At 38.9% G+C, this 18056-nt stretch overlaps 1 protein-coding gene across 1 annotated transcript; it reads right to left on the reverse strand.

The window, feature by feature from the left end:
• Positions 1–12983: 12983 nt before the first annotated feature.
• On the reverse strand, positions 12984–17909 carry LOC114050210 (exocyst complex component 8). Its single transcript, XM_027871860.1, has one exon. The coding sequence runs from the start codon at positions 17831–17833 to the stop codon at positions 15653–15655; it is 2181 nt and encodes a 726-aa protein (XP_027727661.1). The 5' UTR covers positions 17834–17909; the 3' UTR covers positions 12984–15652.
• Positions 17910–18056: the final 147 nt, after the last annotated feature.

The raw sequence follows: 18056 nt of genomic DNA on the forward strand, positions 1-18056 counted from the left end.
ACCAAGGTAAATCTCTCTACATGTACAAGTGATACTATTCTATCCTATGCTCTGCACTAGATTGATCCCTCTCTCATCCCCATTCTTTCACTAATCTTCATTCTCTCCTTGTCTACCGGCTACTTCCCTGCTGCTAAAATATGCTTTAAAAAATAAGTTCATCTCCCCCATTTTTGTGTGTATGAGGCAATCAAGGTTAAGTGACTTGCCCAGGGGATCTCACCCATTTTTAAGAAAATTTCATTTGATGCCCATTATCACCAATACTACTGTTAGCAATAGCAATTAAAAAAAAAAAAGAAATTGAAAGAATCAGAATGGTCAATGAGGTAATAAAACTATCTCTTTTTGCTGACAATATGATGATATATTTGGAAAATCCTAGAGATTCAACTAAAAAGGTAGTTGAAACAATTACTAATTTTAGCAAAGTAGTGGGATATAAAATAAACCCACATAAATCATCAGTATTTCTATATATCACCAACAAAACCCTGCAAGAAGAGATACCCCATTTAAAATAACCATAGGTAGCATAAAATACCTGGGAATATACCTGTCAAGACATAATTATATGAACATAATTGTTAAACACTTATTAAATAAAATTAGATTTAAATAATTGGATAAATATTAATTATTTATGGACAGGCAGACCCACAAATAATAAAAATGGCAATTCTAACTAAACTAATCTATTTATTTAATGCCATCCCAATTAAATTACCAAAAATTATTTTATTGAGCTAGAAAAAAATCCTAAAAAAATTCATTTGGAAGGAGAAAAGGTCAAGAATATCAAAGGAATTAATGAGAACAAATGTAAAGGAAGGAGGTTTAGCGGTACCAGATCTAAAATTGTATTAGAAGGTGGTAATTATCAAATATATCTGGTACTGGCTAAGAAATAGAAAGGTGGGTCAGTGGAACAGAGTAGACAGACAATATGCAGTAGTAAGTGATTATAGTAACTTTGTTTTTGACAAATGTAAAGATTTGAGCTTGTGGGATAAGAATTCACTATTTAGTAAAAAAAAAAAATTGGGGGGGACTAGAAAGCAGTCTGACAGAAATTGGGTATGAGGGGCAGCTAGGTGGTGCTGTGAATAGACCTCTGGCCTTAGACTCAGGAGGACCTGAGTTCAAATCTCACCTCAGACACATGACATTTACTAGCTATGTGACCCTGGGCTTTCACTTAACCCCAATTGCCTCACTAAAAAAAAATTAGGTATTGACCAATATCTTATACCATTTATCAAGATAATGTCAAAATGGATACATGACCTAGATATAAAAGGAGACACTCTCCTGAGGGAAACTACTATGTACATAGCAGTTTGCATGTTGTTTCCCTCATTAGAATGTTAGCTATTTGAAGGCAGGGACAATTTTTGCCTTTCTTTGTGTCCCTAGTGTTAGCACAGTGCCTAGCACATAGCAACAATGGAATAAATGCTTGTCGACCTGACCTAACCCATATTTTGGATATGTTTACAAACATCTGAAGCCCTGCTGTCTACTTGCCTAGATTCTGTTGGCTGTGAATTTCTAGATCTCTCCACTGATACTCTATCTACATTGTAGCTGTTCTCTATAGTATTGAGGTTGATATTCAAACAGTTTTTTTTCCCCTGCCCCTGCCATTTTAGTCAAAAGCACTTTTGATTAAATTTGCAACCACCCTTACCGTTTGTTTTGTTTTTTGGGTTTTTGTTTTTTAGACAATTGGGGTTAAGTGACTTGCCCAGGGTCACACAGCTAGTAAGTGTCAAGTGTCTGGTGAACTCAGGTACTCCTGACTCCAAGGCCAGTGCTCTATGCACTGTGCCACCTCGCTGCCCTCTTACCATGTTGTTTTGAGGAAAGCTCTTTATAAACCTTTGGGTACTACACAAATGTTAATAATTTTTATTATTCAGTAAAAATTGAGTGCAATTAGATTACATTTTAAAAGTGTGCAATGGTGTCATTAATCTTGAAGTGTTACTCTCCACCAAAGGCCATATTTTTAATATCATAATTATAATGCTGATGGATAAAAATCCTGGAACACCATAATCCCAGCAAACTTTAAACTGCAGGTGACCCAAATAGTCACAGAAAGATATACGGTAGGCACATTTAGCATAGAAGAACTGCTGGAAGTGCTGGGATAGGGGTACTTATCCTTCCTTGTCCTGTACCCAGTTATGCAGTTGTGGACCTGGTTTAGTCCTGCAGAGTCTGCCTCTAATTAGAGTAATTAGGCTCCCCATTCTCACATTCATTGGCTTGTCAACAAACCCCCATCCTGACATTTCTCAGACAATTTTACTCGCGTCTTATATTATGACTTGTGTCTGAGTCTCCCCAAAACATGGGGCAAAAGTACTCAATGCACTATATGAATCACACTTATAGAAGAGGTAGCTTATTCCTATGCATGGACAAATGCTAAACAAAGAAAGAATCATTGTCAGCTTTAGCAGAACAAGCATAATTCAGTAACTCAATTAGAACTACTCTTACAATCTGCTGGGAATCTGGTACTTAAATCTTATGGGGACATCAAGCATTTTGAAAGACTGCTAATTAGTCATTTTGCATTCACTTCAAGTTCAATCCAATCAACTCTGTTTTTAAAACTGGCCACTCACGATAGTGGCCAATCTCATCAACTCCACTAGAGTCATTGCTGAGAACTCTTCTGTTGCCACCCTTCAGTTCCAGCCTGCAGATGATACCTGCATACCTCTCATAACTCACAAGGTTACTTGTCCTGCATGTATACACCGTGGGATCTTCGCTCTTCTGAGATCAGAAAAGCATAGGCATAGAAGAAGCAAAGGCAGCCATGCACTCATGGTCTTACAGAGGCTATGTGACAGAAAGGTCAATCACCCAATGGATAGAGCACTGGGCCTGAGTCCTGACAGCACCTACCTCCCAGATTTGTTAAGAAAATATTTGTAAAGTGCTTCATATAACACCTGGCACATACTAGGTACTTAACAAATGTTTCTTTCCTTGCCCTTCCTCTCCCTTCCCTTCCTCCACCTGCCTCTCAACACACAGACGGAACCAGTTCACATAAACATCAGTGATGGAAAAGGGGAGGGATTCAATGAGCCCAGCAGTCTCTTTTCATAAATCCCTTGAATCATCATCTCTTTTGGTTCAGGAGTCACTTAGGGGCTTCTTCATCATCACACAGTACAACTCCTCAGCAATGCATCATACATGGCTGAAAGTTGCCCCCGCACCCCAAGCTTCCGCCTGAATTGTTGAAACCAGGGAGGAGATATCTGGGTAGGTTCCAAGGAATGGTCCTCATAGTTCAATTCAACCATCGGAAGTATATGACCAATAACAATTCAAATCAAGAAGTGACATTAAAAGCATCATCATAGTACCAAAAAGGAAACAGGCTGGTTGTATAGTAAAAGAGGAGATAGTTTGTATAGTAAAAGAGAAGATAGTCCACGTGTTACATTGGCATGTGGAAAATATTTTAAAATCCACAGGAAGACTTCCAGGACATTGGGTAGATGCTGTATGGAGGATTTATTGGAGGACATAGGCAAAAGTTGCATAATATAATAGGGGATGAATAAATTGTAGTATCTACTGGAGAAAGGAATCCCTATATTGATGAAATAAGGAATCCATTAAAATCTCAAACTATCATTTTTTTTTTAAAGATTGTCTCCCTGGGGCAACTAGGTAGTGTAGTGGATGGAGCACCGGCCCTGGAGCCAGGAGGACCTGAGTTCAAATCTGGCCTCAGACATATAACACTAGCTGTGTGACTCTGAGCAAGTCACTTAACCCTAACTACCTCACCAAAAAAAAAAAAAATTGTCCCCCTAACACTCTCAAGACAGAAGTACACGAGCTACTTGTAGGTTCGATCCTATTACTAATCATCACGGGAACTTTGACCTTCATTAGGCTGGTCTACTTCTGCTTCTAAAAGCTCAACTAGTGAAGACAACGGTTCACCAGGGCTCGCTGTAGCTCAGAACTCCCAAGTTCATGAGATTTGCCAACCTTACCCTCCCTATTGGGGGTATTCCAGGTGTGCACCGTCACTCTTATTATTAGGTAAAATTCGATCCTATTCTAAAAAACAAAACAAAACAAAAGAGGTAAAGTAACTCCATCCTAAATTTCTGTGATACCTAGAGTCACCACAAGATGTCCTTATCCTCTATTTTAATAATCCCAATTCTTCCCTTTGTTAGAGGGAATTATTATTACATGGTATTTTATTGATTCAAATATAAAATAGACTTTTCCCCCAAGTCTGGCTTACATTAAATCTTATTTGGTTTCTAATCATGTTTCCAGTAGTATGGATTATTTTCATATATCCCCCCAACGTATCAACTCCAGTGAATCATTACTATTTCATTGTTTGAGAACAAATATCTTGAGAAATAAATGAAGTTTTCATTCATCTGAAAGTCTAGATCATTTTCATATGCCTCAGTCCACTATATACCAATAGTTGTTGCCTTTTAAGAGAATCTCATTTTGAAAATGAGACCTCTATCCTGGAGCGGCCTGTATTTGGACATCATTCGCTGATAATCATCTAGCTCCAGGAATTCAGCAAATTTACAAAGCTTATATTCCCTCAAAAGAGACAGTATGGTACAGCAGAAGGAATACTAGGTTTGGGATTAAAAGCTCCACTCTGAAGTCAGAAGTTACTTCCTGTGTGACCTTAGGCAAGTCATTTAATTTAGGGCCTCAGTTTCTGTAGTACCAAATGGCTGAATTGGACTACATGTTGTAGTACTAAGTGAAAAGAACTCTGAATTTGGAGTCCAAGGACCTTAGGAGCCAATCCCTGCCACTTGCTAATTCTGTGACCTTGGTGCACCTCTCTGGACCTCAGTTTCCTTTTCTATAATAAGCATCCTATTTTGTATCTTGTGATGTTTTAGTCAGTCACTAAATGTGGATTAAGCATCTACTATGTGCCAGGCACTGTGCTAAGTGCTGGAAATAAAGAAAAGCTAAAAGATGATCCATGATCTCTAGGAGCTTATTACCATTTAAGGTACCCAAAAACTACCTATCCTTTTGAATCAGATTGTTACCTGATGCAAAAAAAATCAGATACCATTCAGGAAGTCATTTATTAGCCTTAAAAAGATGTGAAAATCCTATTAATTCAATCCAACAAACAGTTATTAAGCACCTGCTCTACCCCAGACACTGTGCTTGGTACTGGAGATACAAAGACAAAAATTAAACAGTTTGCCCTCAAGGAGCTTATATTCTACTGATAAATACAAAGTGTTGCTGTTGTTCATTTGTTTCTTGTTTGTTTTTTTTTCCCAGTTGTATCAGACTCTTTGTATCATAATTTTGGGTTTTCTTGGCAAAGATACCACAGTGGTTTGCCATTTCCTTCTCCAGCTCATTTGACAAAGGAAGAAACTGAGGCAAACAGGGTTATGTGACTTGCCTAGGGTCACACAACTAGTAAGTGTCTAAGGCCAGATTTGAACTCAGGAAGATGATGAATCTTTCTGACTCCAGGTCAAGCACTCTAAGTAATATAGCACAGTTTCAAGAGGGAGAAGGCAGTAACATTTTCTAAAACTCCCTGCTGACCTTCTAATGTACTAGATAGATTCCACTTCTGTGTTAGTATAAAATCATTTTCATGAGGTGGCTAATCTTCATTCATAAGCCTCTGCCATTGGAACCAATGGTGTTACAAGGTTGTTTGTAAAGATATTTGCCTCCATTAGCTGGCTCGTTACTAAGGCAACCAATTTGTCTGCATGTGAAGAATTCTTATTTCAGATAATAAAAGAATAGGATACCAACTTGCTAAGAACTCCCACTGTATCCCTCTCCTTTTCCGCCTGTGCCCAGGAATGTGTCACATCTCTTGACTATTTTGTGCAAATGGCTTTTTGTGATTTTGTTTGCTGAAGTTTCACTGGACAGGAAACCATGGGAAAAGTTCTGCTTGTTCTAACATGATGCTTTTCATTTGACTCCCTCTGAGTAGGGATCAGAGAGCTCTTCCTGTAATTGATTAGAAACAAAGAACCCAGACAGACACTTCCTTAAAATCTCCTCAGAGTACAAGAGTTTGGGGGAGCTTCTCCATAAAATGAAGACTACGGGAAATCCTACGTGCTCTCAGAAGAGAACCAGTTTTTCTTTGAGGTAGGATAGGGACTTATAGACCCATGATTTCATTGATAGGGGGTAACTGTGGCATAGTGGAAAGAGCACTGGACCTGGAAACAGGAAGATCTGATCAAATCCTGTCTTAAAAGTTTACTAGCTGGATGACCCAGGCAGAGTCATTTAAATTCTGTCTACATCAGTTTCTTCAACCGGAAAATGGGGATAAAAATAGCACACGCCTCCCAGGGTTGTTGAGAAGATAAAATGAGATAAAATTGTTAAAGTGCTTTGGAAACACTAAGGCACTATGTTACTGCTAGTTGCTGTGATTGTTGTTAAACAAGCAACTGCCTAGAGATAGTAACACTTAGGGAAAATAGTTGGCTGGCCTAAAAACAAGGTTTGGGTGAGACAGACCATCAGCTGTGTCAGCTTATTGCTGTTCAATATGGCACACACCACTACTAGATAGGTAAAGTTCTTTGCAAATGTTTACATGTTATATAAGTGTAAGCTATTATTTATATTACATTCTATCATTAGAGTGTTTGTAACTTACATATAATCAATTTGGCTTTGTAATCATGGAAGTATATGAGATCTCCAAGGCAGAAAGCATATGAAAAGAAGAGGCTGAAAATAGTAATAATAATCACATTATTTATTGTTTATACTGTACTTTAAGGTTTGTATTTTCCGTTTCATCATTTGGTCCCCTCAACAATCCTGTGAAACTGTGCCATTATTATCCCCATTTTTACACATGAGGAAACAGGCTCAGAGGTGTCTGAGGAGGGCATGAACCGGAATCTTCCTGACTTGAGTCCAATACACTATTCCCTGTGACAGGTAGCTGTGCCCACACTTAGGGAGTTGAAGGAAGAACTGCAATGAGACTAAAAAGGTACAGTCAAAGAGGTAACAAAATAATCAGTGTCTCAGAAGCCAAGGAACAAGAGAGTATTCAGAAGGAGGAAGTTATGGACAGACAACTGCTGCAAAATACAGCAAAAAGATCAGAGAGGCTGAGGACTGAAAAGGGAACATTACATTTGGCAATTAGGGAGTCATTAATGAACTTCAAGGGTGCAATGTCAGTATAATTTACCTAGATTTTAGGAAAGCTTTTGGTAAAGTTTCTCATGCTATGTGGTATTCTTGTGGAGAGATAGATTAGAAAAGAATGCAATTAGATGAATTCAGAATTAGTTGGAGGGCAGGGCTCAAAGAGTAACTGCTACTATTTCAATGACAAATTAGCAGGAGGTCTCTAGTGGAGTACCCCCCAAGGATTTGTGCTTGGCCTTCTGCCATTTAACATTTTTATCAGTGGCTTGGATAAAGATATGTAGATAGTATGCTCCTTAAATTTATAAGTGGTATAAAGGGATAATCAACATGGGAGATGACAGTTCTCGACAGGCTTAAGCACTGGCCTGAATCTAAGATGAAATCCAACAGGGGATAAATGTAAAGTCTTACACTTGGTTACAAAAAAAAAAATCGACTTCACAACTTCACCTAGGAGATGCAGAGGTTGTTCTGAAAAAGATCTTGGAGGTTTAGTCAGCTGCCAGCTCAATGAGTCAGCAGTGTGATGGAAAATCAAAAAGCTAATGCAATCTTGACCTGCATTGATACATATAGCTTCTAGTGAGAGGTACTTGGTACCTCTGTGTACCCACTGTACACTGCCCTTGTCAGACCTCATCTGGAGAACGGCGTTTAGTTCTAGGTATCACAGCTTAAGAAGGATAATGATAACCTGGACAATGTTCAAATCAGGGCAAACAGGTCAAGTCTGTATCCTATGAGGACTGGGTCGGAGAAGCTGGGTAAGTTTTAGATAAGGAAAGACAGGGAGGCCATGATAGCTGTCTTCCAGAATTTGAAAGGTTATTGTGTGGAGGAAGGATTAGATTTGTTCTGTTTGGTCCCAGATGCTTAATGTTAGGCAAAACTTCTTAACAATTAGGTTTTTCCCCAATCTTAGAAAAAGAAACTGAACAAGCCAACAATAAACTTCCTAAGAAGAAATCCCCAGGGCCAGATAGATTCACTAGCGAATTTTACCAAACACTTAAAAATCAAGTAATCCCAATACTATACAAATTATTTGGAAAAATAGGTGAAGAAGGAGTCCTACCAAATTACTTTTATGACACAAATATGGTACTGATACCCAAACCAGGAAGAGCCAAAACAGAGAAAAAAAATTATAAACCAATTTCCCTAATGAATATTGATGCAAAATTTTTAAGTAAAATACTAGCAAAAAGAGATTATACCAATATAACACAAAGATCATACACTATAACCAGGTGGGATTTATACCAGAAATGCAGGGCTGGTTCAATATTAGGAAAACTATCAGTATAATTGACTGTATCAATAACAAAACCAACAGAAACCATATATCTCAACAGATGCAGAAAAAGCCTTTGGCAAAATACAACACCCATTCCTATCAAAAACACTAGAAAGCATAGGAATAAATGAAGCTTACCTTAAAATGATAAGTAATATTTATCTAAAACCATCAGCAAGCATTATCTGTAATAGGAATAAGCTAGAAGCCTTCCCAATACAATCAGAGGTGAAGCAAGGATACCTATTATCACCTCTATTGTACAATATCGTACTAGAAATGTTAGCTGTAGGAACAAGAAAAAGAAATTGAAGGAATTAGAATAGGCAATGAAGAAACAAAACTATCACTCTTTGCAGATGATATGATGTTATACTTAGAAAATTCTAGAGAATCAACTAAAAAAGTACTTAAAATTATTAACTTCAGTAAAGTTGCAGGATAAAAAATAACCTCATATAAATTATCAGCATTTCTACATATTAACAACAAAGTCCAGTAGCAAAAGATAGAAAGAGAAATTCCATTTAAAATAACTGTAGACAAGATAAAATACTTGGGAGTCTACCTGCCAACAGAAACCTAGGAACTATATAAACACAACTACAAAACACTTTTCACACAAATGAAGTCAGATCTAAATAACTGGAAAAACATTAATTGCTCATGGATAGGCCAAGCCAATATAATAAAAATGACAATTCCACCTAAATTAATCTATCTCTTCAGTGCCATACCAATCAAACTATCAAAAGTATTCTTTTATACAGCTAGAAAACAATAATAATTCATCTGGAAGAACAAAAGGTCAAGGATATCAAAGGAATCAATGAAAAAAATGTGAAGGAAGGCAATCTAGCCTTACCAGATCTCAAACTGTATTATAAAGCAGTAATTATCAAAACAATCTGGGGCAGCTAGGTGGCGCAGTGGACAGAGCTCCAGCCTTGGAGGCAGAAGGACCTGGGTTCAAATCCAACTTCAGACACTTGACACTTACTAGCTGTGTGACCCTGAGCCAGTCACTTAACCCCACTGCCTAGCCCAGAAAAAAGAAAAAAAAAAAACTATCTGATACTGGCTAAGAAATAGAGTGGTGGGTAAGTGGAATAGATTAGGTACAAATTACATTATATTAAGTGACCATAGTAAACTAGTACACGATAAAGTCAAAAATCTAAGCTTTTAGAACAAAAACTCATTATTTAATAAAACTGCTGGGAAAATTAGAAAAGCAGTATAGCAGAAACTAGGTATAAGCCAACATCTCACACAGTATACCAAGATAAAGTCAAAATGGGTATATGATTTACACATAAGAAAATTAGCAGAGCATGGAATAATTAATCTGTCAGATCTGTGGATACAATAAGAATTTATGACCAAATAAGAGATAAAGAGCATTACAAAATGTTAAAAAAAATAATTTTGATTATGTAAAATTAAAACGTTTTTATACAAACAAAACCAATACAAATAAAATTATAAGGAAAGCAGAAAGCTGGGGGGAAAAGTTGCAGCAAGTATCTCTGATATAGGCCTTATTTCTCAAATATATAGAGAACTGAGACTAATTTATAAAAATACAAATCATTCCCCAATTGATAAATGATCAAAGAATATGAATAGACAGTTTTCAGATGAAGAAATCAAAGCTATCTATATCACACCTATCAGATTAGCTAATAGGACAAAAAAGAAAAATGATGGGTTTGAGAGGATGGGGGAAAACTGGGACACTAATACATTGCTGGTGGAGGTGTGAACTGATCCAACCATTCTGGAAAGCAATTTGAAACTATGCCCAAAGGGCTATAAACTCTGCATACCGTTTGATTCAGCTGAATTGGGAAATGGCTAAACAAGCTGTGGTATATGATTGTAATGCAATATTATTGTGCTATAAGAAATGACAAGCAGGATGATTTCAGAAAAACCTGGAAAGACCTATATGAACTGATGCAAAGGGAACAGAACCAGAAGAACATTATACACAGTAACAGCAATATTGTTTGACGAACTGTGAATGATTTAGCTCTTCTCAGCAATACAATGATCCACGAAAATCCCAAAGGACTAATGATGAAGTATACTATCTGCCTCCAAAGAAAGAACTGATAGGTTGAATGCAGACCGAAGCATGCTATTTTTCACTTTCTTTCATTCTTTTTCTTTTATTGGAATCTTCTTATACAAAATGACTAATATGGAAATGTTTTATATGATTGCACATGTATAACCTATATGTGATTGCTTACTGTCTCAGGGACAGTGGAAGAGAAAGAGGAAGGGTAAAATTCAGAACCCAAAACTTTTTTAAAAAATGTTAAAAAATTGTTTTAACATGTAATTCGGGGGGGGGGGGATAAATAAATAACAATTAGAGTTGTTTGAAAGTGGAATGAGATACCTAGAAAGGTTCCCCCTTCCTTGGAAGTTTCCAAACAGTGGCTTAATGACCACATCAGGTATATTACAATGTGAGCCAGCCTCATTTCCTACCCTTTCCTAGTACACAACCTCTCACAGAATCTTAGAGCTATGACTCCAGAAGTCATCTATATAGTTCATCCTGTGATTGAATAGAATCCCTGACAAACAGTCATCCAGCCTTTGCTTATAGACTTCTCCTGATAAAGGAGGAAATCTACTACCTTCCAAGAGAGCTGCTGGGTCCTATTCTAGCCCACAATTATCTGCTAGGTCTTCTCATGGACATAAAACACATCAATGTACTAATACTAAAGTATTAAACAAAAGGTCCTGAGTCAGTCTCAAACATTTCAATGTACCTTCAGCATGATTTATAGGCCACTGCAGTGGTGTCAGACTCAAACAGAAACACACCCTGGTGGCTGTAAATATGCAGTCAATAGACTTAGAAAACCACAAATTAATATTATTTGTGTTGTACTGTGTTTTCATTTATTTTGATAAATATTTCCCAATTTTATTTTAATCTGATTCAGGCCTACCACTGTGGAAGTTTTGTGGGTATAGCCCAAGTTTGATATCTCTGGTCTAGAAAATAGCTTAGGAGACTTAAGTCTACTCAGGATATGAATTTGAGATATGAACAAACTTAAGAACCTGTGTGATTTGTATGAGCTCATAAAGTACCACCATCAGTCTGAAGCTAACTGTGCAAGGTAGAGTTTCAGAGTCCAATAAAAGCCCTAAGGTCTTATCCCTATAAGAACAGGTCCAAAGTCAGCTATGGGGTGTGTCAGATTGTCTCCTACAATTACAATGCTCAAGCATCTCACAGCATAGATCTGGAAGGGAAATAACAGAAAATGCCTTGCTTCCCCACTCATCACTTTCCCATGACCATTAGAAAGTGAGGGAAACTAACACATAGTCAGAGATGGGACCTTGCTTATACAATAAAGAAAAGTTAGGAAGTCATTTTTGTTAGCTGCAGGGAGGTTGAGAAACAGGGACAGGGTTAGAGAGTGGCACCTCTCCAGCACAAATTTTACTGTCCAAACAAAGACTTGCAGTTTTTCATTACCCTCCCATCTGAGGCCTCAACTGGTCATAAAGGACATCTTTCAAACCCCTTCAAATCTACTTTGTATATGAATGTCTTGTATATAGGCTCTTCCTCATTTTTCCTCCATAGTACAGAAATTAATTTACCACAGAGAGGCATTTACCACCAAAGAGGAATTAAAATTGGTAGGATTCTGTTCATCTTAATGAAAAATCCTGTGAAACTATAGAAATCCAGCAGTACATTTCACTTTTGGATAATTCTTCTAATCAATCAGGCAGGACTCCTTACCCTCTCTTAAGTATATTGATGCTGTCTTGATGTCTTTGCCAGTACTGTTACCCAGTATGGGAAAACTCTTTCCTTGTCCCCACCTATCTATTCTTCAAGTTCGAATTTCACAATGATGCTTTCTCTAACTACAGCATTCCACATTGACTTCTACCATCTTGGAAATCTAACTGTAGGAGAGTCAGTACCACAATATAGTTTTGTTTCCTCAGTTAGATAGATAGTAATGGTACACTGCACATCACTAGTGCTAAAAATAGTGCAAGAACAAAATAAATGCTTCTTGACTGATTATATGTAACTGTTCCCTTAGCAATCATGTCACATTTTCAAAGAATCCGATACTGGTCATTTTATCCCTAAATTGTGTGGCTGATAATTCCTTTTTGAGTAAATTCCCTGTTTGGAGAATTCTGCGACTGAATATACCTGCATTTGGTATAAAATGTATTTTCAAGTAAATTCACATCCCCTATTTGTGAAATGCTTACTAAACAGCACAAGTCAATCAAAAAAAGGATTTAAGTCATAATGATCCAATGAATAGGTAGAATAAACAAGATACCTACAGTTTTTTTCCCCTTAACTAGTTCTTTCAAGAATAGAAATTAAGTAATGAAATTTAACAGAAATTAAACATAAAACATTAATGATCAAAGAAAGGAAATACAATATGCCACCATGATATTTTGTCCAGTGTAAGAAACTTTGAGGTTTTATTTTTTTTTAAGTTTCGAATGTCCATTCACACCACAGCAATGCCAATACGCAAAATGTGTATTTACTTTATACAACACTATCATTTATGCCCCAAATTTTCAATTATAAAATGCCAATATGCTTAGATTAACTATGATAGATAGTATTTTAAACAAAAATAGGTTTGAGTTGGTGGAAGTTATGCAAAATGGGGCTTTGAACAAGTAACAAGCCTGAGTTCCACAGAGTTTTTCTGAAGAGCAATTATTTAAATCATCTGTGTTCTCCACTCCTCCAGAAGTAGGAAAGGCAATCAACTCAAGCTTAATATTACAATCTACATTCCATTTCAAAGTAATTCCTAACTACATTCAGTTTTTAGGACCTACTTTGGAACTTAACAGTAAAGAAAAAAATCAGACTGCACCACTCTGGGACCTAAAGTTAACCCACTTCTAATAATGCGACACAAATTGTTCCAACTTGGCAAAAAGGCCACCCTGACTTTGGCAAGCTTTAATCATTTGATTACTCTAAAACACCCACCGAAACCATAATTCTACAACTATGGTAAAGCAGCACAATGTACAGAAAATTCCCAAAGACTCTAGTTTTTAAAAAGCAGCCTATTCAAAGTAAACATTAATAAGATGTGTGTACGTTTTCAAAATTTTCATTACTTAATGCCTTATTTTTAAATTAAAAAAACCTTAAATTTGCCAGCATTTTACATATCCTAGACCATATATTTACAGATTTTTTGATTCCACAAGATTTTAAAGACATTAAATGGCACATAAAAATTCTAATACTGCCCCTCCCCTCAACTTTTTGAAATTTAATCTTTCAATAGCATTAACCAAGGTGCATTTTAATTGTCTCTGCCTACCTGACATATCTGAGTTTCTTCCAATCAAAATAACCCCGAGGATTTGTAAGAAACTAGCCAAATAAATCTGAAATTTTGGTACCTTTCGACATTTTAAACATAGCTACTTTAGTGTACTCATAATTAAGTCATGAAACCTTGGCTACTGGGAATCCATCTACAATTATATATAATTTTCAGATTATGCCAACTTCTAAATAACAGAGAAGACACCATCAAAAATGGCTCCTGTGACAGAAATTACAACTAGGAGCCAAGGAAAGAATAGGGGGCAGTATTTCAATACTCCCTCATGGCACGGAACATCCTGGGTTCTCAAAGGCTAAGCCAACAAAGTATACACTCTGGAAGGTTCTACCAGATTGAGTCCCCAAGACCGACTACATATGTTGTCTAAGGACAGAATGATGGGTTACAAGGTGACAAATCATTTGGCCACAGAAACTCAGCAATCAAAGAAAACATTTTAAATGGCCCTTGGTCCTGTGCGGCCCCTTTCTGCTTCCTGTGCAATCATGGTGGAGTGGCACAAAAGGAGGCAGAGGATAAGGACTTTTATTTATTCATCAGATAACTGAAATAATGAGCAGAAATGGTCCTGGGAAGCCCAAGACTCTTTAAAAGCACTTGGTATTTAACTAAGTTGAAGCATTACATTCATTTTAAAGATGAACCAAGAATAAGTCTTAGCAGTGGTTTCTACAACATTCAAATGCAACTTTCTTGAAATCAGTATCAGTAAAATGCAGCAGGATACTTTTGTTTAAGAAATAACATTCTAATCATTCTTCTAATACCTCATTAAGAGGTCTGATTCCTCATTAAGAAGATCCTTTTCCCCACCTGCAGTTTGATAGTATGTAATCCAAAAGTGGAACTGTGAAGCAGCTAATGGTGTTAAATATTCCTCACACTGTTATGTCACAAAGAAAATGAAATAAAAATTAATAAAATTCAAGAATAACAAGAAACAAATGACTGTCATTGCACTTAGATTTTCCAAGCATTTTTTTCCAAAGCCGATTTTTAAAAGATAGAAACCAAATAAATGTAATTACATTTCTTCAAAATGTGTTAACAAAATTAACTGCACTATTTATTTTTATTAACTCTTTTCCTTCTAATACATTAAAGCAATTGGCATATTCTTAGAGTTTCACAAACTAAACCATTTTCTTGAACATTTTTGCCTGAAACTTGCCCTAAGGTTAAATTTGCTAATATTTTTGACTCTATGCACATAGCTAAATCACATTTTTTTTTAAAGGGAAGCATATTAGATTAAGAGTTGTTTTATATGGCACTATACCTTTGAAGATACACAGAATATTCTTCTGGTAATTTAGTGACTTACAGAACTTGGAAATAAAGTGTTATGTTTGATTTGCATGTAATTATAGATATTTCTCTGTGCTGCATAAATACACACCACTAATAATACAATAAATGTGATTTGGCCCCTAGGATCATGAAATATAGTACTGTGGCATGACCAACAATCTATAAGGAATTGGGGGAATTAAAGAATATATTAGTTGAGTTCAAATTATCTTAATGGTTTTTTACTCCTTTGATAAAATTTCACCATTTTTTCATTCTTCACATTCTCATCTTGAACTCTTACACAAGAGATGACCTTTTCCACTTTTATTTTTTAAACTATGTTTTGGGATATAAAGATTTTAATGTGTTATATAAATAATATACGAGTAATGCTGTACATAGACAAACAGACCTCTCTGGGAAAAAAAAATACAAGTGCCATGTATCAGACCACTGAGGTTGTACTTTCAGGATTTACTCGAATAAGTCTAGATGCATTCCTCAAGTCTTGGAGTTGCTTGGCAGGTTTCCCTACACCTTGTTCAAACCTCTTCTCCACCACAGGGAGCACTGTTTCATATAGAAAGGAAGCATTTTGTCTGATAAAGGCTTTCTTTTCTGGGTCTTGTTCACATCGGAGACTGTAATCCACATGTTGAACTGCAACCAAAATTATTTCCACCAGACTCTCTAGAAGCACCATATGCAGCTCTGGAAAATACAACTTCAGAGCTTCTTCCAAGAAGCCCATAGTTTGTTTAGTGAAGGCCACTACTGTGTAGCTTAGGTTCACCCAGCAGTCATCCCCCGTGTACTGTTCAAAATTGCTCACCCCACAGCTTTTCATCTCTTCTTTGAGTTTCCCCAAGGCCTCTGGAGTCATCAAGTTCATCCTCCTCCACATTTCCTCAGAGTTTCGGTGCTTAGTGGCCTCAATTATGATTTCTTTATAACTGTGCAAAGCCCCTTGGATGTCCTTTACCAAGAGAGCATGGATGATGAAAGTAAGGTCTAACCCAATATCACCCAATTGCTGGCAATGTTCCTTAGCCACCTTTACACACTCAGCTGCTGTAGACAAGCTCTCTTTGCTGTCAAATACCTGCTTGCTAAAAGCATCCACAAACATGCCCATGGCTGAACGGGCCCAAACAATAAAGGCAGAGTAGCAACCACTGTTGGTGCCTGCAAAATCGGTTTCAAACTCCCTAGCAGTCTCAAGGAGGCTGGTGAAGAACACATGACATAACTTATGAATATAGAGTAAAGTGGCACCTTCAATTCGAAGCTGTCTAATGGCAGTATGCACAGCTGCTGCCCTATTTCTCAAAAACAGTTCACAAGCCTTGGTACATTGGCCAAGTCGTATTAACTGAGAAACTGCCCTTCGAGTGGCTTTAGGGCCACCTCTTAGAGAGCGATCCGGGGAAAGTTCAAAGACTAGCACTTCAGTGAGTTGCCTGACTCGCTCATCCACTTTGGCCTTCAGTTCCTTTACAGGAGGTGGGCACGGCTTGCCCTCCAGATAGTGGTTTAATTTATCCAACAAGTCCACTGCCCCTTCAAAGTCCCTCTGGGCAATACAGACATCCAGGTCCTCCGGCAACTCCTGGATCCATTCCATTGATAAGTCCACTTTCTCCTCAACCTCCGGAGAAGTAGGCTCCTCCTCTTCTTCATCATCCTCAAACGGGTTTGTGGCCTGGGAAGAAACATGGGGTGGGCCCCGCGGAGCTGCCGCCTCCTCCTGTTCCCTCCGTCTCTTTTCACTGAGAGCCCTTTTGGTTTCCTCCAGCACTTCCAGCCACTCCCTTTTGATCTTGGCATTCTCCGCCTGAAAGATGCGGCTCTCGGGGAACATCAGCAGCTTGAACATGTCCTTCATGGGCGGGTTATCCTTGACATTCACCACCGCCAGTCGGTCCAGGGGGTACAGGGCATTGTAGCGATACATCCCCCTGCGCTGGGGCAGCCAAGTGGCCACCAGCAGGCAGTCGTTCATGAGAAAACCATGCACCCGCTGCAGCTGAGCCATGTGGTCCGCCTCATACTCCACCAGGTCTCCGTTGTAGACCAGGTACTGCCCGGGGGTCTCCAGCAGGTGCCTGCAGCCCTCCACTTTCTCCAGCAAGGTGGTCAGCGTGCGCTGCTTGCCCTCCTCGCCCGCACTCTGGCTGTCCCGGGCGGCGCCCCCGTGGCCGGGGAAGAAGCCGGCGGGGCCGCGGAGGTGGTCTCGGCCTCCGGGTCCGCCGGCGCCGCCTTCTTCGGCCCCGGCGGCGGCGGCTCCCGCGGCGGCGGCGGCGGCGGGGAGCAGGGTGAGCGGGATGCTCTCGAGGCTGCTCTTCTGCTCCGTGAGCAGGTGGCTGAGCTGGTACATCTCGCTCTCCAGGTAGGAGATCTCGCGCGCCGTCTCGATGAACTGCCGGTAGTTCTGGTACACATTGCGCTTCAGGTTCTGCGCCGTTTCCTCGGCCAGCGCCTGGATCCGCTGCCGGTGCTCCTGCAGGTCCCGGTCCCCGTCCGACTGCTGCGACAGCTGCTTCACGTACAGCCGCGCCTCGAAACCGCTCGACTCCAGCTGCCGCCGCAGGCGGCTTGCCCCGCTGTCCGACATCGCCATGGCCATCGCTTCCCCCGTCACTGTCACGGTCTCCGCAGCCGCCGAGACCCACCCAACTCCGACGGAGTTCAGGGACCGGGGAAGAAGGGCGGAAGCGAAGTGAATGCGCCTGCGCGGGAGGAGTCAGCCGGTGCTTGCGGCCAATGACAACGCATGCGCGACGAGGGCGGGCTAAAGGAACGTAAGGAAAATGAAGCCACTTGGCTGCTGCGCCTGTGCAAAAAAACAA

The sequence above is a fragment of the Vombatus ursinus genome, unplaced genomic scaffold (genome assembly GCF_900497805.2).
Source record: "Vombatus ursinus unplaced genomic scaffold, bare-nosed wombat genome assembly UNPS02014798.1, whole genome shotgun sequence".
Classification (NCBI taxonomy): Eukaryota; Metazoa; Chordata; class Mammalia; order Diprotodontia; family Vombatidae; genus Vombatus; species Vombatus ursinus.

Coding starts and splice junctions, on each gene's coding strand:
- LOC114050210 (XM_027871860.1), bottom strand. CDS start 17,833: ATGGCCATGGCGATGTCGGACAGCGGGGCAAGCCGCCTGCGGCGGCAG.